Source organism: Schistocerca nitens, chromosome 5 (assembly GCF_023898315.1).
Source record: "Schistocerca nitens isolate TAMUIC-IGC-003100 chromosome 5, iqSchNite1.1, whole genome shotgun sequence".
NCBI lineage: Eukaryota > Metazoa > Arthropoda > Insecta > Orthoptera > Acrididae > Schistocerca > Schistocerca nitens.
The window spans coordinates 845978089-846004206 of NC_064618.1; the positions used below are offsets into that span (position 1 = coordinate 845978089).

General features: G+C 39.4%; 1 protein-coding gene across 4 annotated transcripts in view; it reads right to left on the reverse strand.

Moving 5' to 3' along the window:
• The window catches only part of LOC126260151 (sideroflexin-2), a 178645-nt gene that overhangs the window by 148811 nt on the left and 3716 nt on the right, over window positions 1-26118 (reverse strand). For 3 of the 4 annotated variants that reach the window (XM_049957410.1, XM_049957406.1, XM_049957409.1), the window contains exons 2-3: window positions 346-502; window positions 46-216 (exon numbers count right to left, since the gene is read on the reverse strand). In XM_049957410.1, the coding sequence (XP_049813367.1) occupies window positions 46-216; window positions 346-500 (326 nt within the window). In that variant the 5' untranslated portion in view covers window positions 501-502. Of the gene's footprint in view, window positions 1-45; window positions 217-345; window positions 503-641; window positions 780-26118 lie in introns of those variants that run through there. The other variant, XM_049957405.1, reaches the window with a different exon arrangement.

Consider the following 26118-nt stretch of genomic DNA (forward strand, 5'->3'; position numbering starts at 1 on the left):
AGTGCACAATTACATTAAACACAAAATACGTAACAAAAATGTCACCTGTAGAATTGTAACATAGCTCCTGTGATTGCCATACCTCCAGGGACCTGGAAAGACATTCTGCCAAACACATTTTGTTTCTCACCAGTGTCTGGATGGAATGCACTATCATACAGTTTCTTTGCATATATGATTTGCTCTTGATTTGTTCCTGGAGGTTCCTTACCAACCCTGGATAAAAATAAAATAATTGTATTACATCATGCAATACATTTGACAGAAAGGTAGTACCACTAAAAAGCACAAACTAAGAATCTTAAATATCACTAGAGAACAGTTCCAACTGTGGGATACTCTTACCTGTAGAGTTCTATTAACTTCTTGGCATCATCTAATGCTGTATCAGAGGCAGTGCATGTTCTTGGATCTGTCACCCAAAAAAAGTGTTTCAGTCTCCCAAGGAAAGTTGATTGGTCCCAAAGAGGACTATCCACATCTATGCGTTCATGTAACATATCTGCAAGTAAAGCCTCCCTTTCTCAGTGTGCCACATTCATATGTAAGTTCAAATATTATAATTATAAACTACAATGAACTTTATTTTTAATAGTGAAGATATGTAGCATTCTCAGTAGGAGTATCTCTACACCACAGACCTTTAATGTATATAAGCAATAACTAAAAAGTAATCACAATGGATATGATATCGTGTTTGAGGGCATGTGTAACATTTGTAGGCTTCATAAAAAATCACTTGTCAACAGTGTCTGAAGTAAAGTATGGCATTATTAACAGACATGATAGCAGCAAGAATCTTATCTTATCATTTACTGTATAATATCAAATCACTACACACTTCACAACAAGATAAGGAACCAATTATACTGGGGAAGTCCTAAGAAACTAAGAAATTGGGAGGGGGGAATTAAGAGAAGGTTTATCTAACTATGATTACTGTACAATACACAGTCAGTTACTTATAAACAAAACATGGCGTTTTACACATAAATGCAGGATCAGATAATAGCTCTGGGACATCAATTATTGTTACATCTTGAATGTCACTGTATAATTTTGATATCAGTAGTTGCAGTTGTAAGAAGTCTCCCCATACTCTGATAGTGACTGGTGCCACACAAGAGAAATAAAGAAACTAATGTATTGTAATTGCCTTTGATCGTAGCACCATACACAACCATTAACCCGGCTCCAGGGAGGTAGAGTCCTCTTCCCTTGCGCATCCACGTCATGGGGGTGGGCATCCTACATTTCAGTAGGCTGAAGTGATAGGATGGCTGAGTTCAGGCAGGGACCCATGCCCAGGGTTACGGGTTAAGGGGAGTCGTACCGCCCAAAATGACAAAATTTGACATTTTTACTTTTATGCAAATTATGAAAATATGGATTTTTATGCTTAATTTGGTGTTGGTTTTATTGAAATATTCAATTATTTACTATTTTAAATAAATATTTGAAAATAATCATGCAATGACATTTCCAAGAATTTTGTTTTCTGTGATTTCGCATATTGGCATTTTTCTCTGGAGCTATATAGTCTAGAAGGCCGTGGTTTCTTTTGTTTTGTAGAGAACTGTCCATTTAATAAGTTGCCTACACTGGCGGTACTTCACAGTAAACTCTTTGAACTGTACATTTGTTTGTGTTTGACAACAACAGTTATCCACCAGCCGCGTTTTAGTTTCTATGTTCTCTGTGATAGTTTTCGTTATGACTAAACCAAAAGGAGTGTTTAAAAAAACACGAAACAAAGGAAACAGATACTACAGAACAAATATAACAGCAGTAAAATGAGTGGTTAGCGCCGAAGGGCGTGATAATTTGGTTGTAAATAGTGACAGTCCTTCTAATCCTCCGAGTGCTCCCAAGAAAAAACTGCTGGGTAATGATGTAAAATACAATGCAGCTTCAGACAGTGAAACAAACTGCAATATTATTATTAATCTCCATATACTTATTTCAGCTTTGTGTGAAACAGTGTGTTGTCGTATATGTAGAGGGAAATTGAAATTTCTGAAAAGCTATCTCAACGCAATGGTCTGGTGTGCACTTTACAAATAATGTGTTTGAACTGTAAAAGCGAAAAGACTTTCAAGACTTCAGAAGTAAGTGTAAAGAATGGACTTTTTGACACTAATCTAAGATACTTCTATGGACTTAGATGCATAGGAAAAGGCCATTATGCTGGTAAGGTTCTATGTGGCTTGCTGAACCTGGCTAGTCCCCCAACAAAATCTATAAAATACAACTCCGTAGTAAGAAGTAGTGTCAAGGTGTGTGCTATGGAATCAATGACTACAGCAGCAGAGCAGGCTGTAGCAGAAAATGGTGGTTCTGACATAGCAATATCATTCGACGGATCCTGGCAAAAAAGAGGTTTCCAGTCAAAGAATTCATGTGCATCTATTATCAGCATCGACAATGAGAAAGTGTTGGATGTTGATGTGTTGACCATGTACTGTCAAGGTTGTAGGCAAGCAGGCAAGAGTACTGAAAAACAAACTAAGCATGAAATGAATTGTCAGAGAAACTATGATGGAACTAGTGGAGGGATGGAGGTTGCTTCTGCAGTGAAAATGTTCCAACGTTCCCAGCATGACCGTGCTGTTTGCTACATGAGTTTTCTTGGGGATGGAGACTCACAATAGTATAAGGCAGTGGTGGAGAGTAAACCCTATGGTGATTTGTCAATTACAAAACTAGAGTGCATTAATCATGTGCAAAAGAGGATGGGCATGAGACTACGTAGACTCAAACAGCAGTTGAGAAGTACCAAGTTATCTGATGGTCTAAGTATAAGACATCAACTGACTGATAAATAAATTGATCAGATTACACACTATTATGGTATGGCTATTAGAAGTAACAGAGATAATTTAGATGGTATGAAGAGAGCTGCTGGGGCAATTTATTTTCACAAGCTCTCTACACATGTTGAACCAATACACAACCTGTGTTCCACTGAATGGTGTAAATACTTGAAGGCAAAAGAGGAGGGTAAAGTAGACACTTTATCGCACAAAATTACTATACCAAATGCTGTTATGCTTGCCACAAAACCTGTGTTTCAGGATCTTGCCCAACCACAGCTGTTGAAGAGATGTCTCAAGGACAAAACACAAAATGCGAATGAATCATTTAACAATGTTGTATGGTCAAGGACACAAAAAAATGTGTTTGTTGGAAGGTCAGTCTTTGAACTTGGTGTTTTGGATGCTGTTCTTAATTTTAATGATGGCTATTCTGGAAGACTACAGGTTTTGGAATATCTTGGCATTCATAAAGGTTACAACACCACTAAAAGTGTGACGGACTTGGACCAACTGTGAATCATGAAGGCAGAGATTGCAACAAACAATATGTCAAAAGAAGCCAGATCCAAGAGGAGGAGTGCAGCACTGGGTAAGAAGATGGAGGAGGAGATGAGGACTACCATCCAGGAGGATTCTAACATTTTTATTTATGTATCAGTTGGCTGTATATTAAAATTTTTTCTTTAAACACAATTTTCTCAACATGACATTTTTCAGTATAAAAGCTCTTTTTTCTCAGAAACTTCTGAATCTACATCAATAAATTATTTACCACATAACACAGATAGTACAATGATGTTGTAGCTCTACTTTAGTAGTATTTACTGTAATAGCTAAAATTCAAGAAATTAAAATTGTGAAAATTTACACCAAAAAATTATATGTTTAGGGAAAAAAATCATAACATTTTTTCCAGTTGTTATTTTAAAGTGATTGTAGAGCAATACAGTCACAAAACATGGGAGAACATGTGATAAAAACACCACATTTATATACTCAACAGTTCATGAGAAAACGGGGCATTTATATAGCCAATTTAACATTGTCGAGATAGGACGGTACTACTCCCCTTAAGACCTTAATGGCAGCGACTGTGGAGAAGAAAGATTTCAGAACAGCGAAACTGGCAGATGAAGCAACCCTCCTGGATTAAATGAGAAGGGAACCACTGCCTTGTGGTGGAGGAGAAACTCCAAAGGCTAAGGGAGACAACCCCTATAGAAAATCCTTTCTTGCATTAGGCCTAACAAGCCAGTAGGAAAGTCTTCATATACTGCTTTCAAAACACAGATGCGCTTCGGAATGAACCACTTGGGGTTTGACCCTACTGCTTCTTCAAGTACTGGTGCGAATGATGAGAGACCTGATGATATTCATCAGTACAAGAAGATGAAACCAAATGGACTAAAAAATAACCTAAATATTGGCACCATTAATATATTAACCCTCGATGGAAAAATGGAAGAAATGACAGCTGCACTAACAAAGATAAAGTTAGATACTTTTGGATTAAGCAAAATGAAGTGGAAGGAAAAAGGTGAGAAGAATTTGAGAGGAGGAGGAAAACTGTACTGGAGTGGGAATAACAGGTTTGGAAGAAATGGTGTGGCAGTGATAGTGAATAAGAATGTACAAATCTGCATTGAAAGTGTGAGATATACATTAGACAGGATCATATTACATATGAGATTCCACAAAGAAACACTAAAGTTATCCAGATTTATGCACCTCAATGGGATGTAGCAAAGAAGAGAAGATGGACTTTGAAAATGAGTTAGGGAACCATATAGAGAGTGCTAATATAGTGATGGGAGATTTTAATGCACAGGTATGCAAAGACAGAGAGGGATTTGAGCAAGTATTGGGATGTTTTGGAAATGGAGGCAGAGATGAAGAAGGGGAAAGACTCCTGGATTTGTGCCAGAGAAATGAAATGAAAACAGCAAACAGCTGGTTTATGAAGTGAGAAAGTCATGTTATCACCGGATACAGTTGGGATGGAAGAACCAAGAGTGTATTTGATTATATTCTAGTAGACAGGGAATGGGGAGAGAAAGTAACGAATGTGAAGATAATTCCAAGTGCGAGTGCAGATGGAGACCATAGATTACTGGTGGGACAATGGAAAATAAATCAGTGTGTGAAAAATGGAAAACAGAAGAAAGTGATGAGGATATGGGATTGGAAACTGAAAGAGAGTGAAAATGCTGAGAAGTATAGAGAATTAATCACACAAAAATTTCCAAAAGAAGTTTTCTGCAATGTAGAAAAAGAATGGAGTTTATTCAAAGACACTTTAGTCGAAGCAGCACAAAAAGTATGTGGCAGAACATCTGGAACGGAAAAAGTAAGACAGTCAAGCTGATGGGATGATACCACAATCCAAGCAGTTAAAAGACATATAGAGGAAAAGAAGAAGTGCAAAGAAATAGTGGAAACAACAAAGAAAAAAGCATGGGAAGAGTTTACAAAAAAATCCTGAAGAAGATGTGAAGAGCAATAAGAAAATGTTCTATAAAATGATGAAAACTAAAAGGAAGGCTTCTGAAGTACCAGTAAAGATGGAAACAGAGGATGGTACTGTGACTGAAGATCCAGGGAATATAAAAGATCTCTGGAGAGAACATTTTAAGAAACTGTTAAACACTGAGGAGCAGGTGCATGAGGAACCAACAAATAATGGACAAATTGAGAGAAGTTGGGAAGCAGAATTAGGATCAATTACACAGGAAGAAATGGAAATAGCTGTGAAGAAGATGAATGGGGGGAAAGCCCCATGATAAGAGCAGTGGGTCCAGTGGGAATGCAGTGGCTGTATAGAGTACTGTCAAGTGTGTGGAGAAATAGTACAATACTTGACGACTGGAGAAGATGAGACATTGTTCCCACCTTCAAAAAAGGCAATAAAGACTTCGCAAAAACTACCCTTATGAGTCATACAGCCAAGATTTTTGAAAGAATTTTACTTAATTGAATAAGTGAAAAGATAGAAAAGGAGCTGAGTGAAGAACAGCATGGGTTTAGGAAAGGAAGAAGCACGATCGACCTGATATTTTCTATCCGTCAACTGATGGAAAAAAGTTGGGAGTATAACAAAAGGGTGATAATGGTTTTTATAGACATCGAAAAGGCATATGACTCAGTTAACAGGGAAAGACTTTGGGAAGAAATGAAGAAGATAGGTATAGAAGATGGATACATTAATGTAATAAAGACAATGTACAGAGGGCACAATTGTAGAATTAGAACACCACTGGGGAACTTGGAATACTTTGAAATAAGACAAGGACTTAAGCAAGGAAGTATTCTATCTCCTGCACTTTTTAATGTTGTGATGGAGGGAATGAATAGGGCTGTTAAAGATATAGTAAAAGAAAAAGACAAAAAGATGATTTTTTCAGATGATATGGTACTATGCGGTGACAAAGAGGTAGATGTACAGTGACAACTTGATGTATCGAAGGAAATAATGAAAAGGTATGGATTAAAAATAAATAAAGATAAGAGTGAAGTATTGGAATTTGGAAGAGAGAGAACCCCTCAAAGTGGCAGACAGTTTCACTTATTTAGGGAGTGAAATATCTAGTGATTGAAGAATAACCAACAAAATTAATAGGAGGTTACAGAAGAGAAGCAATTTCTACGAAACAATAAAACACCTGATTTGGAATAAGGAAGTTTCAAAAAATGCAAAACTCCTCATGTATAAGAGTTATTACTTCCCCATTGTCACATATGGCGGAGAAACATAGACAATGACAGAAAGGGACTGGAGCAGACTACAAGCAGGGGAAATGAAATTTCTCAGAGCAGTTAAGGGAAAAACAAGAATAGACAGAGTAACGAATGTAGATATTAAAAAGGACCTAAACAAGAAAGTATGAGAGAAGAAATCGAAAAAAAGACATTAAGATGGTATGGGCATGTTAAGAGAATGCGTCGGCAGAGACTTCCAAAAATTATGGAAGAACTAAAGATGGATGGAAAAAGACCTAGAGGGCACCCAAGAATACGGTGGAAAACGGGAGTGAGAATATCTGTGGAAAGGAGAGGTGTGACCTGGCAGCAAGTGGAGGAAGAAAAGAGGTGGGAGGACTGAGCCAAATGGAGGGGACTCAGCACCCAGACCCGGCAGTAGCTGGAGCGGGATCCGGATACAATGTATTATAATCGTTAGGATACAGATTAATGATAAATCACAATATGAACAGGTTTACACACCACACCAAAACACAACATGTGGGCAAAATGGAATAGAAAAATATTTGTTTTCAATTATCATGAGACAAATGCCTGTAAAATGAATTCACTAGTAAATATGCAGCCCCTAGTCTACGGATGAACTTCAAATCCCTGTGAACAATTTTTAGAGGTATACCAATAATAATACACTTCCTTGATCATAATATAACTGAAATGTTAGTTGTGTTTGCCAAAATTCATACAATCTATATCTAAATATATAACGATGTTTCTGAAACCACAATAAGGAGCGTTGTAGAGGACATCTTGTTGCAAACATTATTCATTCTTTATACTATTCTGTTGATACTGCGTGTAAAAATGAGTGCCTGTAGGTATCCTAACCACCCTTAAATTTTTCTCCGCAGTAATTATGAGAGTTACATGTAGGTGTGAGTAATGTGATACTAGAGTTCTCTCTTAAGACTGGTTATTGGAGCATACTGATAATTTCAGTAGTATACAGTTCACACATATTATTCATTCCTTCTTTGGCTTTTTATAATTTCTTTACTTTTTTTTAGCTTGATAAGAGTGTGTTAAATGTGAACAATATTCAGGAATGACCCAGAAAACTGATAGAGAATCAACCCTTTCTAGACTCTTTCCACAGTAACATTCAGTTACACCTGTGCGTTATAACAGTCCCACTGATTCTTACTTTTCTATTGTTATTTGTCTCATGACATTCATTTATTGATCACTGGACTAGAACACAAAAGAAATATAAACACTATGAGAGTGTAACTTCATTTATATGAAGTTACAGCTAAATAGTCAGAAGAATTTCCTATTGTTACCCTTTTTACTGTGAATGAATATGTAAGATTCCTCAATGAGGCTACAGAAAACAACAACCTGTTTCATTTATCACTTCATCTTTTATGAATTCTTTCGCTGAATATCTGAAGCAGAGTATTAAACAGGTTTTTTTTCCCAAAGGACTTACATTCATATGGGGACTGATGACCTCAGATGTTAAGTCCCATAGTGCTCAGAGCCATTTGCAACACTTACATTCATAGCAAAATATAATTTTCTTGTAGATTTTTATTAACATATCTTGAAGATTCTCAGCATACATGTTTTAATGATGAGTAGAAAGCAAGAAATTATCTTTATTTCTTTGATTATATGAAAGAGGAAAATAATTTTCCTTGGATAAATCTGATTTGTTGGACAAAAATATGATCATTTATTTATTATGTTCCAGATTTTTAAGTAATATTTGAGATTGACCCCTTGGATATGAAGTATATATGTTTTAAAATTATATTTTCTCTGGCTTTAGTATGTGGAATAAGTTCCTTCAGTTTTCTTGAAAACAATAACTTATCACTTATTCAGAATAATACAGAATGCTACTTTCCATGGCTGTGGCACTGTAAACACAAAACAGCATAATTTACTTGCTAACTGTGTAAAAAGAAAAATTTACTTCACATTATTAAATTACAAGAAGGTCTGGTCAGTATTTACTGCTACAATCTATTTTAAGTGTTTCTTTCATTCTAGGTGATCCACATACGTTTTTAGCCTTCCCGAATAAATTTCTCATTCTTCCACGAAGAAGAAACATAGAGTATGGAATCCCCCCCAATTGGTCTAACTATAAGAATTCCTTTCCCTGGATTCCATCTCTCCTTTCACAATAACCTTCACATTTTCAGGTTTTGCCAGCCCCTGTCCCTCACAAACCTGGTACTGCAAAAACACATTTCCATGGTACGAGCATCCCAGAGCCACCTCTGTTGCCTCTGCAAGATACTGAAAATGTGCAATTCCTACCACATAGTCACATCTCTGAAATTGAACCTCTGTATCGAGCACCTGGAGGAGCGTTCTAGATACTGCCTCCATTACCCAACCTGCTGACATCCCTTGGCCAGCTTGGGGCACCACTATCCAACCCTCATCATGCCCACAATGTTCCTCTTCGTCAACCCCTCATAGCACCCAGACCCTTCCTAGCTGATCTTTTCAACCTGTGACATCCCCCAAAACTCCCTACAAATGTTCCAAATCCAGAGCCAAAACATAACCTGTCCACAAAAATCATCAGCCATACAGAAGTTTCAGTTCTATCAAAGGGCCTCAGCTTTAGCCCTACACCCAAATTGAACTTGTCGAAAACCTACTCTCCTTCTCCCAATCAATCCAGTGGAAACACTTCTTTCCCACCAATCCCTCCAACCAAAGCCAACCTACTCCCAACATTGAACCCTGCCTCTCCCTGTTCATAACACAATCCAACAGTAATCATCCCCCCCCCCCCCCCCCCAACCACTTAACAACCCCTTGTCAGCTTCCAGGAATTCTTATCTCCAACAACTAAGAACACCAGTCTTTCAACAGACGAGAGAACAGCCACATCAAAGATACCAATCACTTCCTTCACCGACTCTTCACCATCCCTACCCATTTACCTCCTGGTTCTCTAGTGGTCACTGTTGAATACACCAAAATCCCTCATGCCCATGGTCTTGTCATAACCGAACACTACCTTTCCATACATCCTTTAGACACCAAACCCACTACCTCCCAAAACCCCAAACCCCTGATCTGGTTCAGGTTCATTGATGATACCTTCATGATCCAGTCTCAGGGCCAAGACACCCTATCCTCACTCTTTCACAAACTGAACACCTTCTCTTCCATCTGCTTCACCTGGTACTCCTCAGTCCAGTGTCCCACCTTCCTAGATATTGACCGCCTCCTCTCTGATGGCTCCATCCACACTTCTGTCCACATTAAACCAACCAACCACCTGCCATCCCTTCCACATAAAAAAACCCAGCCATACAGTCTTGCAACCCAGAATGGCAATGAAGGACATCCTACCCAAGATCCTTCCCACACCTTCTAAAGTTTTGTTCCATCACCCACTCAACCTCCACAATATCCAAGTCCATCTCTATGCTACTCCCAATACCCCTTGCTACAGGGATCATATTCCTGTGAAAGAACCAGATGCAAGACCTGCCCAGTCCACTCACCCAGCACTTCTCATTCTACTACTGTCAAAGGCTTATGTTACCCCAGGAAAAACTGGGCCAACTGTGAAAGCAGTCGTGTTGTATACCAGCTCTGCTGCATCATTGTACACTTGTTACATCGATATGATTACCAAAGAGCTGTCCACCACGATGAATGACCACAGCCAAACTATGGCCAAGAGCAAAGTAGACCACTATGTGGCACAACACGCAGCTGAACACGAGCTTGATTTCGACAGCTGTTTCAAAACCCAGACTATCTGGATCCTCCCCTCCTCCACTAGATTTTCTGAACTGTATACTTGGGAGTTACACATTCTCCACTCCGGAAACTATCCCGGCCTCAACCTACAGTAACCTACTGACCCCACACTCTCCGTCCAACGGTTTCCACCTCATCATCATAATACCTTCTTTCTTTTCACATTCCCTCACTCTCTTTGTGTGCTGCACTCTGCCAGTGTACCAGCCTGTCCTTCCCCTCCCCTGCATCTCTCCCTATTCACTCCCCAGTCTGCCATTCTGACCTCCCCCCCCCCCCACCTCTCTCTACCCCCCTAACCCAACTGCCTAGCAGTCATTAGTCCCTGCAGACTCTGCACTCTGCCGGACAGCGCTGCCCCCCCCCCCCCCCCCCGTCATGCTCCACCTGTTGCCTGCTACCCCTCCCCCTTCTCCATCCCACTTCAGATTGCTATTCATGAGACAGTTGCATTCTGGTCAGAGCTGTTGCTGATAGCAGTTACACGTCTCTGAGGTGTGCTTGCTCGTATGAACATGTGTGTGTTTTCTTTGCTAAAAAAGGCTTTTGCTGAAAGCTATAATGTGTAACAATCTTTTTGTTGTGCCTGTCTGCAACTTAACACATCACTTTTACAGTGAGAAGCGATCTATCCTCTGCCTAATATTGTCACAATTTTCTCTGATATGCAGTTTCATATGGACCCCAAGCACAAAGGATAATTTTGTTGCTCTGCACTGCTCAAGTATTGTCTAGGAATGCCAACATAATTTAGTTCCTACATCATGTATGTAGTAGTGCTTTTTAAATGGAGGTAGGTTGTTACAACTGTTTTGGGTAATGAATGAACAGACAGTTTTACCAAACCTCAAGCCACAGAACATGCTTAATGAAGAGTATGATAACAAGGGCCATGAAGCTTTGGGATAGATCATAATTATGCATTTGTACATTTAATTTCAGTTCTTTGTGTTCCGATTGTACCACGACTGGCCACTAAAACTGCTACACCATGAAGATGGCAGGCTACAGACGCAAAATTTAACTGACAGGAAGAAGATGCTATGATATGCAAATGATTAGCTTTTCAGAGCATTCACACAAGGTTGGCGCTGGTGGTGACACCTACAATCTGCCGACATGAGAAAAGTTTCCAACCGATTTCTTATACACAAACAGCAGCTGACCGCCGTTGCCTGATGAAACGTTGTTGTGGTGCCTCGTGTAAGGAGGAGAAATGTGTACCATCACGTTTGCGACTTTGATAAAGGTCGGTTTACCGTATCGCGACATTGCTGCTCGCGTTGGTCGAGATCCAATGACTGTTAGCAGAATATGGAATCGGTGCGTTCAGGAGGGTAATACAGAACGCCGTGCTGGATCCCAACGACCTCGTATCACTAGCAGTCGAGATGACAGGCATCTTATCCACATGGCTGTAATGTATCGTGCAGCCACATCTCAATCCCTGAGTCAACAGATGGGGACGCTTGTAAGACAACAACCATCTGCACAAACAGTTCGACGACGTTTGCAGCAGCATGGACTATCAGCTCAGAGACCATGGCTGCGGTTACCCTTGACACTGCATCACAGACAGGAGCGCCTGCGATGGTGTACTCAACGACGAACCTGGGTGCACAAATGGCAAAACATCATTTTTTCGGATGAATCCAGGTTCTGTTTACAGCATCATGATGGTCGCATCCGTGTTTGGCGACAACGCGGTGAACGCACATTGGAAGTGTGTATTTGTCATCGCCATAGTGGCGTATCACCCGGCATGAGGGTATGGGGTGCCATTGGTTACACGTCTCGGTCATCTCTTGTTCGCATTGATGGCACTTTGAACAGTTGACGTTACATTTCAGATGTGTTACGACCCGTGGCTCTACCCTTCATTCAATCCGTGCGAAACCCTACATTTCAGCAGGATAATGCACGACCGCATGCTGCAGGACCTTTCTGGATACAGAAAATGTTTGAATGCTGCCATGGCCAGCACATTCTCCAGATCTCTCACCAATTGAAAACGTCTGGTCAATGGCGGCCGAGCAACTGTCTCGTCACAATATGCCAGTCGCTACTCTTGATGAACTGTGGTACAGTGTTGAAGCTGCATGGGCAGCTGTACCTGTACACGCCATCCAAGCTCTGTTTGACTCAATGCCCAGGAGTATCAAGGCCATTATTACGGTGGTTATTCTGGATGTATGCACCCAAATTGCGTGAAAATGTAATCACGTGTCAGTTCTAGTATAATATATTTGTCCAATGAATACCCATTTATCATCTGCATTTCTTATTGTGTAGCAATTTTAATACCCAGTAGTGTAGTTCCACAGTAATTACGAACTTTGCAAGTGTCAAAAAGATACTATTGTCACTAACCTTATATGAAAATTTTGTAAATTAGAATAATAAGAATCCTAAATATTAATTAAAATTTCTAACATTAAGTGGATACATTATTTTCTTTAGGATATATAGGATGTAGAGGCTGAATTAAAAAGCAAGCCAAACCTGTGAAACTGGTTGGTTGTCTACAAATTTGATTTTCACAAACATATATTCTTCTCAAAATTTCGTCTATGTTCTTTGGGCCCTTATGGTTCTCAGTACCACAATTATCTGCACTAAATGTGAACAAGAACTTAAGCCTTCTCGTCATTCTGGTTGTGGTCTTCTACCTGAAAACTGTTCGATGCAGCTGATACTCGATCCTGTGTGAGTCTCTCCACTTCTAAATAACTACTGCACCCAACAGCCTTATGAATCTACTTACTGTATTCATCTCTTGGTCTTCCCTCCAAAATTATTAGCCATTACACTTCCCTCCAGCACTAAACTGACAATCCCTCGATGTCTCAGAATGGGTCCTACCAACCGATCCCTTCCTTTAGTCAAGTTGTGCCACGAAGTTCTTTTCTATCCGGTTCTATTCAGTACCTTCTCATTAATTACGTGATCCAACCATCTAATCCTCTGTGTCCTTCTGTAGCACCACATTTCGAAAGCTTCTGTTCTCTTCTCGCCAAAACTATTTATCATCCAAGTTTCACTTCCATCTAAGGCTTCACTCCAGGCAAATACCTTGACAAAAGACTTCCTAACACATACATTTATGTTTGGTGTTAACAAATATCTCTACTTCAGAAACACTTGGTTCTGTCATTGCCAGTCTACATTTTATTCCCCTTTGCTTTGGCCACAGTCAGTTATTTTACTGCCCAAACCGCAAAACTCATATTCGACTAAAATTCCAGTTTCAAAATTCTCCAGAAAAAGAACCACTGCTCAGAATGATGTCACATTTGAACAGCATACTATTGACACAGAGGGAAACATCATATAAATAAATAAAAATTGACCAATATATGGACTGTAAGCATCTTCATGTAAATAGGGTTGGCTACAAATGACAGACAAATCACAATATGATGGCTACCAGTGTAATTGTGCATTACACCATCCACACTGTTCAATGTGCATGACTGCACAAGTTTGTCAGTCAACACTTGGGGTAAGCCCATCCACTACGGCAAAGTCATACTACATTGGATGGAAAAATTGGTTTTTAGCTGTCCTGAGGCCAAAAGATGCATAAACAGCACAATAACATCGGATGTTTATTGTTGTACGACTGGTGTAAGACATGTACAATATGCTATCCACTATTTGCTGCCACAAGTTGAAATCGAGGAACAGCACATTCTGTAACAGACGGATTGTCTTGGGGGTCACGTTCAAAATATGTTGCGCAAAGTGTGCCTTCAGCTCAGCTACATTTGTAATTGAAGCACTGCATACGACATCTTTCAGATAACCCCACAGAAGTCATACGGATTAAGATCACTTCATTGGCTGTGGGACGTGTAGAGGAGTGTCGTCTCGCATAAAAATGATCCTACTACCATATCCGTGTTATCAAAGGATCGGTGTTTACCATAGTGTTTACCACTGACAGTACAGGTAACAGGACACACAGGACTCATTTCCTCGAAAAAATACAGCCCTGTGGTAAACGATGCCATCACCCTGCAACACACAGTCACTTTTGCAGAATGAGCTGGTACAGATACATGTGCACACTGATTTTCTGTTACCAATACTCTGCAATTCGGTATGTTGACATGTCTTTGGAGATGAACATGAGCTTCGTCTGCCCACAGAATGTTTCACGGGTACTCACTGTTCACTTCTGTGCAAACAGGAAATTCCAGAGCGAATGTTTGCTTTATTGGCAAATCACCAGGAACCAACTCCTGAACACGAGCAACTTCGTATGGGTAACCATGCAGAATGACTCGTAAGATTTTGTGCACAGTGTTCACAGGGGTGTTCAACATTTGTGCAGTGCAATTCCCCGTGCACTTCGTGCTTGCAGGTCAACACTCAACCCCTCCTGCAGTACTGTCGCCACATCTTCGACAGATGTCGCGTAAGCCTCTTTCCTGCCTCTGCCAGATTGCACACCAAAAGAAGCTGTCTTTTCAAATTTGGTAATCACTTTTCCCAGACCCTTAGCACACATCGGACCGATGCCTTCTTGCATGGCTACTGGTGCAAATACACCTTTCTTGTAAAAGAGCGTTACCGGCAGTGAGCAATCCTTCATGGAGACAGTAGTGTTGGGCATCTCGGATGCAAACTGTGGAACAGCTGTGTGCCACATGTCTGTTGGTGTGCATATTCTAACACTTAAAGTGCCATCTATTGGTCAAATTTTTATTAATTCTTTTTTCTCTCTTTCTGTAGCATTTTGAAACTCAAACTTTAAATATGATCACCCTGTACTACTTTTACTGCCTAATTTCAACATCTAACTCCCTTAGCATCATCTGATTTAATTCAGCTACATTTCATTATCATTGTTTTTCTTTTGTTGATTTCCATCCTACATCCTTCTTTTAGAGAACTGTCTGTTCCATTCAATAGCCTTTTCAAATCCTCTTCTACATCTGACAGAAGTACAAAGTCATTGGCAAACTCAAAGTTTTTATTTCTTCTTCTTCTCCAAACTGTTCTTGGGTTTCTAATTGTTATAATTGCCATCTGGTTTCTGTACAACTTGTAAATAACCTCTTACTTCCTTCAGAATTTCAAAGAGTGTATTCCATAAAACATTACCAATTACTGCCTCTAAGTCTACAAATGCTATAAACATAGGTTTGCCTTTACTTAACCCATTCTCCAAGAGAAATGAAGGGTCAGTGTTGCCTCGTATGTTCCTATGTTTCTCTGGAGCCTAAATTGGCCTTTCTTGAGGTTGGCTTCTGCCAGTTTCTTCAGTCTTCTACAAATAATTCACATTAGTATTTTGAAACACTGACTTATTAACCTAACAATTGGCAGTATTCACCTCGGCTGTCTTTGAAACTGGAATTATTATATTCTTCTTGAAGTTGGAGTGTATTTTCCCAGTCTCATATAATAGTTTTCTAACGGCTAACTTTCCAAAGGATATTGGTAATGCTGTTGGAATGTCATCTACTCCATGAACCTTGTTTCAGTTTAGGTCTTTCAGTGCTCTGTCAAATTATTCTCGCAGTTTCATATCCCGCAAATCATCTCCATCTACTTCATAGTCCCTTTCTATCATTTTATCTTCAAGTTCATTTCCCTTGTATAGCTGCTCTATATACTCCTCCCAACTTTCAGCTTCCCATTCTTTGCTGATGACTGGTTGTCGATCAGAGCTGTTGATATTCATACAGCTGCTTGTCTTTTCTCCAAAGGCCTCTTTAATTTTCCTATAGGCAATATCTATTTTTCCCCTGGTGAAATATGTTTCTAGGTCCTTACATTTTCCACTGGCCACTTCCACTTAGCCATTTTTCACTTCCTGTCAATCTCATTTTTTAGACATTTCTATTTCCTTTCACCTGCTTATTTACTGCATTTTTATATTTTGTCCTTCCATCAGTTAAATTCAGTACTCCTGTATTATCCAAGGATTTCTACTAGGCCTCGTCGTTTTACCTATTTGATCCTCTACTGCCTTCACTATTTCATCTCATTAAAATACCCATTCATCTTCTGCTGTATTCCTTTCCCCTGTTATTGTGCCTAAAGCTCCCTCTTAAGCTCTCAAAAACCTCTTATTCTTTCAACTTACTCAGGTGCCATTTCCTACCTTCCTTCGGTTTCTCTAGTTTTAATCTACAATTCATAACCAACAAATTGTGGGCAGTGTCCACATGTACCCCTAGAAAAGTCTTACAATTTAAAATGTCTGTCATACCATTAGATAACGTATATGTGAAGACAATGAAATCATTCAAAAAATTCATCGCAGCTGCAGACCCTATCACAATCAAGATTATATTACACAGAGTGAGTCAAAAAAGACTTGACAACTTTGGAATGGTACATAAATTGATTGAGACAACTTACAGAATTGGTAGATGTGTAATTTTGAAGCAAATAACCACATGTTTGATTCACGTAGTACATCAGTACCTTCATTCCGCCACCAGGAGCGTCATTGTAGTGCACAGTTAAAATAGTTATTTTCACTAGCGCACAGTGTGCTTGCTGTGTGTTTTGGTGTCTTGAAAAGAACTCTGCCACAATTGTCTGGTGTAAATTTCACACCAAATATGTGAAAGAACCACTAAGCAGGCCTACCAGATTTACTCTTGGCATGAGAACTTTGTTGTTCACGGCGTCACGATAAATCACCAGGTCACCCACATGTTAACGATTATGTCACTAGTATTGTGTACCTGGATATGCCTAAATATGATGAAGATGACCAAGATGGGATGGTTTACTACCAGAAAGAGGGTGCACCACCTCATTTGCCCACAGAAGTTCAAGGTTTCCTCAGTAACTGCTTCCCACGTCAGTGGATTGGCTGTGAAGGGCCAATCACATGGCCACTTTGCTCCCCAGGCTTGACACCACTGGATTTATTTCTCTCAGGTTTCATTAACAACCATGTGTATGTTCCTCACATGTCAAACAATTTAGATATCTGAAAAATCGAATCTACAATGCTGTTGCACAAGTTATGCTGACTCACTGAAATGAGTATGGGAAGAAATTGATTAACGGTGTGATGTTTGCCGCATCACAAACTGTAGTCACATCAAACCAAAATGACACTTGACACTCTTATGTGAATCTTGAGGTTGTTTGCTACAAAATGACAGATCTACTAATTCTGTAAGTTATGTCAATAAATTGCTATATCATTCCAAAGGTCTAAAGTCCTTTTTGACACACCCTGTATACTCAGTCTGAAACCTTCCAGTGTCTCCAGGTCTTTTCCACATATACAACCTTCTCCCATATTTCTGAAACAAAGGGTTAGCAATGATTAAATTATGCTCTGCACCAAATTCTACCAGGTGGCTTCCTCTTTCACTCCCTTCTCTCAGTCTATTTTCTCCTATTATTTTTCCCTTCTCTTCCTTTTCCTATAATTCAATTTCAGTCCTCAATCACAATTTAATTTTTCTCTTCCGTAACTATCTGAATGATTTGTTGCATTTCACCATATATTCGTTCAATTTATTCATCTGCAGTATTATCTGGCATATAAACTTGTATTACTGCAATGGACGTTCATTTTGTGCCAATCTTGACTACGATAATGCATCCACTACCTGTTCACAGCAGCTTACCTGCATTTCTATTTTCTTTTTCATTATTAAATCTAGTTCTGCATTACTGTTATTTGATGACATACATTAAGCAGTTTTACATTTACAAGGCAAATACTACTGGCATGAGAGATGAAAAATCACAGTTACTTTGAATCTGTCTTTGAGGAAGGTATAGTATTCTGGGGAAGTTCAAATGGCATGTCTCGAATACTGAAGCTGCAAAAGAGAACTGACAGTTACACATATAGTACACAGCAAAAATACTCTCGTCACCCCTTTATCTTGGAAACTACAAATCCTAACTGTTCCCTCCCTAGGCATTCATGAAATTATAATCTTGTTTTGCAGGAGGCAAAAATTATTTGACAAGAATCATTTTAGCTAGACATGTAACACAGGAAACAATGAACTTATCTAGTATCACTGACATAGCAGTTACAAAAACTGTATATTATGTATATTTTGTTTCAGTAGTTAAGTATAGCATAATTTTCTGGAGGTATGGGAAAACTTATCTGCTCAAAGTCTTTAGACTACAAAAAAAGATCATTCAAGCAATGGTGGGGCTAAAAAGAATCAACACTGCAAACCTCTATTTGAAAAACAAGATCTTATGTTCATTCCAAGCATTTATATGTATGAGATTCTCATTTTCACAAAGAGAAATCAAAACTTTTTGAGGACAACTGCTTCCTGCATCAGTATGAGACTAGATGTAGGGCAAGTTACATGCTACCTACTCACAGACTCAAACTATCTAAAATAACTCCACACTATTTGGGCTTGAAATTTGTAGATAAAATCTATAAGGGGAAGAGTGATCCAGATCTAAGAAAATATTGAAGGAGATCTAGAAAAATATTTTAAAAGTAAATGTTACTACAGTGTAGAAGGTTTCTTGAATGATGAACATGTAATATAGTATCTCTCTAAAAAGTAACACCAAATACATTATAACCATAAACTTAAAAAAAAAAAAAATGATAACCATGTAATACATATGTATCGTCACCTTAGACTAGTTTATTAGTCTGTATCAAACAACGGAAAATCCAGGATGGAATGTAATAAACAACAGCATGGTTTCAGTTGTCTGAGACTGCAGTTGTATGTGTGAGCTGCGCGCGCGCGTGCGTGTGTGTGTGTGTGTGTGTGTGTGTGTGTCATTGACGAAGGCCAATGGCCAAAAGCTTTAATTGTGAGTGTCTTTTTATTGTGCCTATCTGCGACTCAGCATCTCCACTTATTAGTGTGTATTACTGATATCAATATAATAGAGGGAAACATTCCACGTGGGAAAAATATATGTAAAAACGAAGATGATGTGACTTACCGAACGAAAGCGCTGGCAGGTCGATAGACACACAAACAAACACAAACACACACACAAAATTCAAGCTTTCGCAACAAACTGTTGCCTCATCAGGAAAGAGGGGAAGGAGAGGGAAAGACGAAAGGATGTGGGTTTTAAGGGAGAGGGTAAGGAGTCATTCCAATCCCGGGAGCGGAAAGACTTACCTTAGGGGGAAAAAAGGACAGGTATACACTCGCACACACACACATATCCATCCACACATATACAGACACAAGCAGACATATTTAAAGACATAGGGTTTGGGCAGAGATCATGCCCCTGTCATATGAAAGGGCACTGTAGAACTACAGTAAAAATGTCAGGCACTGACCTGGCAATGCCTGAAATCCACAAAATGTTAATCATTTTGTGCTAGTGGCAATGTGGACACATTTTTTTTAACACATTAACCGAATCCCTGGACAGTCTCAGCCCTCAAAACTAACAAAATATCATATGCAGATGTCAACACAAACACAAGTGTAAAAGATGTAATCACTAACAACTTCTTAAGCATTATGAGTACTTTTGGCATAGCACAAACAGTTGATATTACTATGATGGTAATAAAAAATTCAGTGTCAGTCTAAGACGATGTACTTGCATATATTGGCAGGGAAAATTGCCCCCCCCCCCCCACACACAAACACACACACACACATATCAGTGGCCTTAGAGGAGGACAGGATAGGTATGCAGGAGCCAGAGGCAGCAGATGCGCAGGATAGGAATGCGACAGCACGTGGGCACCAGAGCTGTTGAGTCCGTGCAGTACACTGTGACAATGCCAGGGAGGCATGGATGGGGAGGAAGTGTCGGGGCACGGGAAGGGGTGTCTGTTGGGTAAAGGTGTGAATGCAGTGCGTTAGTGGAGGTTGGGGCCAGGAGGATTCCAGGGGCGACGGGTGTGTTGCAAAGATTCGCCCAAAAGGTCGCAAAGTTTTTATTACTTTTCGTGTGCCTGCTTCTACTATTTGGTGAGTGTTTTCCTTTACCCCTACATTATTTATATTCTGCTAGAACTTTCCATTCCATTTTATTTTTGAGACATTTCTAAAAGTGGTCACTTAAGCACCTGCTATTGAAAATTCACCTCTGTTCTTTATATAAAAAAAAACACTGTACTAATACTGAGTTCCTAATTATTAAAACAATTACATACAGGCACTCAGGAATCCACAGCATCCTTAAAAAATGTGTAATGGCAAAATAATGTACAGTGAGAAGCCAAAACATTATGACTGCTGCCCACCATGACATTGGACACTGCCCGGTGGCTTTGCGGGCATGTAACGCAGTAACAAAACTATGTAAGCAGACCAGACACAGATGAGGGATCACCATAGTGAAGATATCGGCTGAAAAGGGGGAAATCCATTGAGATAAATGACTTTGACAAATGACAGATTATCATTTGGCAGAGCCTGTAAACGAGTATCTCGAAAACAGTGAAGCTGGTTGAATGCTACTGTAAGGAGCATCTATGGAATGATGTAGGAGGACTGTAAAACTACCACTAGGTGCTAAATGGTTGGAGTCCACGACATCACAGAATGTGGACTTCGGCGGCTCGTCTACTTGGTAATCTAGGATAGATGGTGACCTGTAGCATCTCTGCCAAAAGAGCACAATGCTGGTGGACACACAAATATTTCAGAGCAAACCATTCATCGTACATTGTTGAACATGGAACTCCACAGCAGACCACCCCTACGTGTTCATATGTTGACCCACCAACAGTATTGTTTATGATCACAATGGGCATGGGATCATCAGGATTCGACCGTCAATCAATGTCGGCTCTTCAGATGAATGATATTTTTGCAACACTAGGTCGATGGCCGTCTCCACAAACGCCATCATCTTGGTGAACGGCAGCTCGAAACATGCAGCATGCCTCGAATGCGGGCTGGTGGGAGTAGTGTTACGCAGTGGGAGACATTTTCCTGTGCTTGTATGCGATCTGTGGTTATAATCGAAGACAGCTGCAAACCACCTGCTGTCCTTCATGCCTGATGTCTTCCCCAAGGGCGATGTCGTCTTTCAGCAGTGCAACTGTCCACATCTTGGAGCCAGAACCATGTTACAGTGTTTGAAGGAACATTATCGTGAACTCGCCTCGATTCTTGGCAAACAGATCTGCCTGATGTAAATCTTATACGACCCATTTGGGTCGCTATCAAGCGCCATCACCACATATGCAAATCAGCGGCCCATTATGTACACAACTTACGTGACCTGTGTGCAGACATACCTCCAAAATCCACCAACAAACTGTTGGGCACCTGATACATGGAATCAGTGCTGTATTTTGTTCCAAAGATGGGCAAACAAGCTATTAAGCGGGTGGTCATAATGTTTTGGCTCATCAGTGTATGATGCAGAGAACAAAAATAAAGTAATATGAGATGTCATAAAATAGGAACCAGAAAGGACAACATAAGTGACTATTTTGCAACTAATGCAAAGAAGCTGCTAAAACAAATGTAGCACCCACAACGATGCCACAATATACCTCACAAAACAGCGAGAAATCAGGAAAACAGAAGGGCTACATGAGGTGCCAACTTCTTTTCTGAAGACGTGTATGAACAGCATAAAATATTTCTTGTTGAGAAATGTTTTGAATATGTCAACCTGTAGAAACACGAGGTCCTAATTTGCAGTTGATGAAAATGCAATTAGTCTATTATGGAGATTGGGTAAAAGTGGATTTTTTTTTTTTTTTTGTGCAATACATGTGCATAAGATGCATCAAAATACTCATCTGAAGCTTGTCCATTAACTAATAGAGGTATTCTGAATTTATTTTGCGGTTTTAGATTTTGCAATGATAAGTGTGTTGTATATGGGAAAGTGCATTGAAAGTGGTGCGAATGTGAACATCAGGCTATGCTACAGATCCATATGTTACCACAAACTTTATTTCGCTTATACATTCATTGCCTTTGCCAACTCAATTGACAACCAAATTATCACTTTCCAACCTAACCTAGACCTTCGAGTATGCTACAAGTCAGACTGCCACCCCAGCCAGATGGGCCTACTACCATACTCTACGCAGCATTTGCTTACAAAACTCTTGTGCAACCCATCCTCGAATATTGCACAAGTGTGCACGATCCATACCAAACATGACTAAAAATAAATGTGTCAGACTTTGGGTTGTTGGTAGGTTAATCGTAAATGCTACCAATCTACAAAGGAGATTGCTTCTTGTATGTCCCATTTTAGAATATTGCTAAACTGTGTGGGACCCATATGAAATGGTACTAACAGGGGGTACAGAAAATATATGCAGCAAGAGCTGTGTTGGACTTTTTGACCAACTGGAGAGAGTCACAAAAATACTGAAAAAACTGCCTCAAGAAAATCTGCTTACAAGTTACAAAAACAAGTAAGTATATAGACGAAGAAATTAAGAATATATTATAGTCCTCTACGTATTTCTTCCTTAGGGACCATGAATACATGATTAGACTAATTAAAGTGCACACATGTAACACAGATCACCTCTTACATATTCCAGTAATATAAATTATTCTGCAGATCAGAACTAGTTTTCTTTCAAGGAGAAAATTTCTTAGTTTGTTATCAAATTTGCTGTCTTTCTGACATTTTGTATCACTGGGTAAGTGATCAAAAAGTTTTGTTGCAGCATGTGCACCCCCTTTTGAGCTCAAGACAACCTTTATGTGGAGTAATGAATGTCATTTTTCTGTCTGGTATTGTAATTATGTACCTCATTGTTCCTTTTGAACTGTAATGGATTATTTACAACAAACTTCTTGGGGGAATAAATATACTGTGAAGCAGTAGTTAGAGTGCCCAACTCCCACTCCTTAAACAGATGTCTACAAGATGATCGTGAGTGAGCACCACATATTATTCTTACAGCACGTTTCTGCGCAATGAAGATTTTCTTTCTTAAAGATGAATTACCCCAGAACATTATTCCATACGACATTACAGAATGAAAATATGTAAAATGTGTCAATTTACTGATTTCTCTCTCCCCAAGATTTGCACTGATTCTAAATGCAAATATGGCTGAACTAAATTGTTTTAGGAGCTCCAAAATGTGTTTTTTCTGATTTAAATTCTCACCAATATGGGTCCATAAGAATACTGAAGTTTCATCCTATTTATTATTTCCTTACAAAGTATTACACTTATCACTGGTGTTGTACCCCTAGATGTGCAGAACTGATCAAGCAGAACTGAACAGTAGCACATTCTTAAATGGAGGCTGATACCATTTGCAGAAAACCAGCCAACGATACTTTTACAAACTTTGTTTACCATTTCTTCTGTTTCTGTACATATACTTGGATTGATTACAATACTAGAGTCATCTACAAAAACAACTAATTCTGCTTGTTGTATACTAGGCGGAAGATGGTTTACATATGTGAGGAACAGTACTGGACCTAAGACTGAATCTTGGGGAATCCCATACGTGATTTCTCATGTCAGACTTACATCCCTGGTTCACTGAACACTATATAGCCTTATGCCCATTGTTGGAAGTACTGATTTTTGACATAATGTTCTTTGATTTATTAATACCTTTTCTCAGTAAACCTGAGTACTGTTTTGTACTGTGCAGCTATTGCAGGACCACTACTTATTCTTGCCAAAAGATACATATCCCTTTTCCTTTCACAAGAAGCTTGAATCCCTCTAGTGATCCATGGTTTTTTACACAGCTTCCAGAATGAGATTTTCACTCTGCAGCAGAGTGTGCGCTGATATGAAACTTCCTGGCAGATTAAAACTGTGTGCCCGACCAAGACTCGAACTCGGGACCTTTGCCTTTCGCGGGCAAGCGCTCTACCATCTGAGTTACCGAAGCACAACTCACGCCCGGTACCTGCTTCATTTACTGCATTTTTATATTTTATCCTTTCATCAATTAAATTCAATATTTCTTCTGTTACCCAAGGATTTCTACTAGCCCTCGTCTTTTTACCTACTTGATCCTCTGCTGCCTTCACTACTTCATCCCTCAAAGCTACCCATTCTTCTTCTACTGTATTTCTTTCCCCCATTCCTGTCAATTATTCCCTTATGCTCTCCCTGAAACTCTGTACAACCTATGGTTCTTTCAGTTTATCCAGGTCCCATCTCCTTAAATTCCCACCTTTTTGCAGTTTCTTCAGTTTTAATCTACAGGTCATAACCAATAGATTGTGGTCAGAGTCCACATCTGCCCCTGGAAATGCCTTACAATTTAAAACCTGGTTCCTAAATCTCTGTCTTACCATTATATAATCTATCTGATACCTTTTAGTATCTCCAGGGTTCTTCCATGTATACAACCTTCTATCATGATTCTTAAACCAAGTGTTAGCTATGATTAAGTTGTGCTCTGTGCAGATAGATTATATAATGGTAAGACAGAGATTTAGCAACCAGGTTTTAAATTTTCCAGGGGCAGATGTGGACTCGGACCACAATCTGTTGGTTATGAACTGTAGATTAAAACTGAAGAAACTGCAAAAAGGTGGGAATTTAAGGAGATGGGACTTGGATAAACTGACTAAACCAGAGGTTGTACAGAGTTTCAGGGAGAGCATAAGGGAACAATTGACAGGAATGGGAGAAAGAAATACAGTAGAAGAAGAATGGGTAGCTTTGAGGGATGAAGTAGTGAAGGCAGCAGAGGATAAAGTAGGTAAAAAGACAAGGGCTAGTAGAAATCCTTGGGTAACAGAAGAAATATTGAATTTAGTTGACGAAAGGAGAAAATATAAAAATGCAGTAAATGAAACAGGCAAAAAGGAATACAAACATCTCAAAATGATATTGACAGGAAGTGCAAAATGGGAAAAATAGAGGACAAATATAATGGTGTAGAGGCATACACCATTAGGTGTAAGATAGAGACTGCCTACAGGAAAATAAAAGAGACCTTTGAAGAAAAGAGAACCACTGGTATGAATATCAAGACCTCAGATGGAAACCCAGTTCTAAGCAAAGAAGAGAAAGCAGAAAGGGGAAGGAGTATATAGAAGGTCTATACAGGGGCGATGTTCTTGATGACAATATTATGGAAATGGAAGAGGATGTAGATGAAGATGAAATGGGAGATATGATATTCCATGAAGAGTTTGACAGAGCACTGAAAGTCCTAAGTCGAAACAAGACCCCGGGAGGAGACAACATTCCATTGGAACTACTGACAGCGTTGGGAGAGCCAGTCCTGACAAAACTCAACCATCTGGTGAGCGAGATGTATGAAACAGGTGAAATACCCTCAGACTTCAAGAAGAATATAATAATTCCAATCCCAAAGAAAGCAGATATTGACAGACGTGAAAATTACTGAACTGTGAGTTTAATAAGTCACAACTGCAAAATACTAATGCGAATTCTTTACAGGCGAATCGAAAAACTGGTAGAAGCGGACCTCGGGGAAGATCAGTTTGGATTCCGTAGAAATGTTGGAACACGTGAGGCAATACTGACCTTACAACTTATCTTAGAAGAAAGATTAAGAAAAGGCAAACCTACATTTCTAGCATTTGTAGACTTAGAGAAAGCTTTTGACAATGTTAACTGGAATACTCTCTTTCAAATTCTATAGGAGACAGGGGTAAAATACAGGGAGCAAAAGGCTATTTACAATTTGTACAGAAACCAGATGGCAGTTATGAGTCGAGGGACATGAAAGGGAAGCAGTGGTTGGGAAGGGAGTGAGACAGGGTTGTATCCTCTCCCCGATGCTATTCAATCTGTATATTGTGCAAGCAGTAAAGGAAACAAAAGAAAAGTTCGGAGTAGGTATTGAAATCCATGGAGAAGAAATAAAAGCTTTGAGGTTCGCCGATGACATTGAAATTCTGTCAGAGAC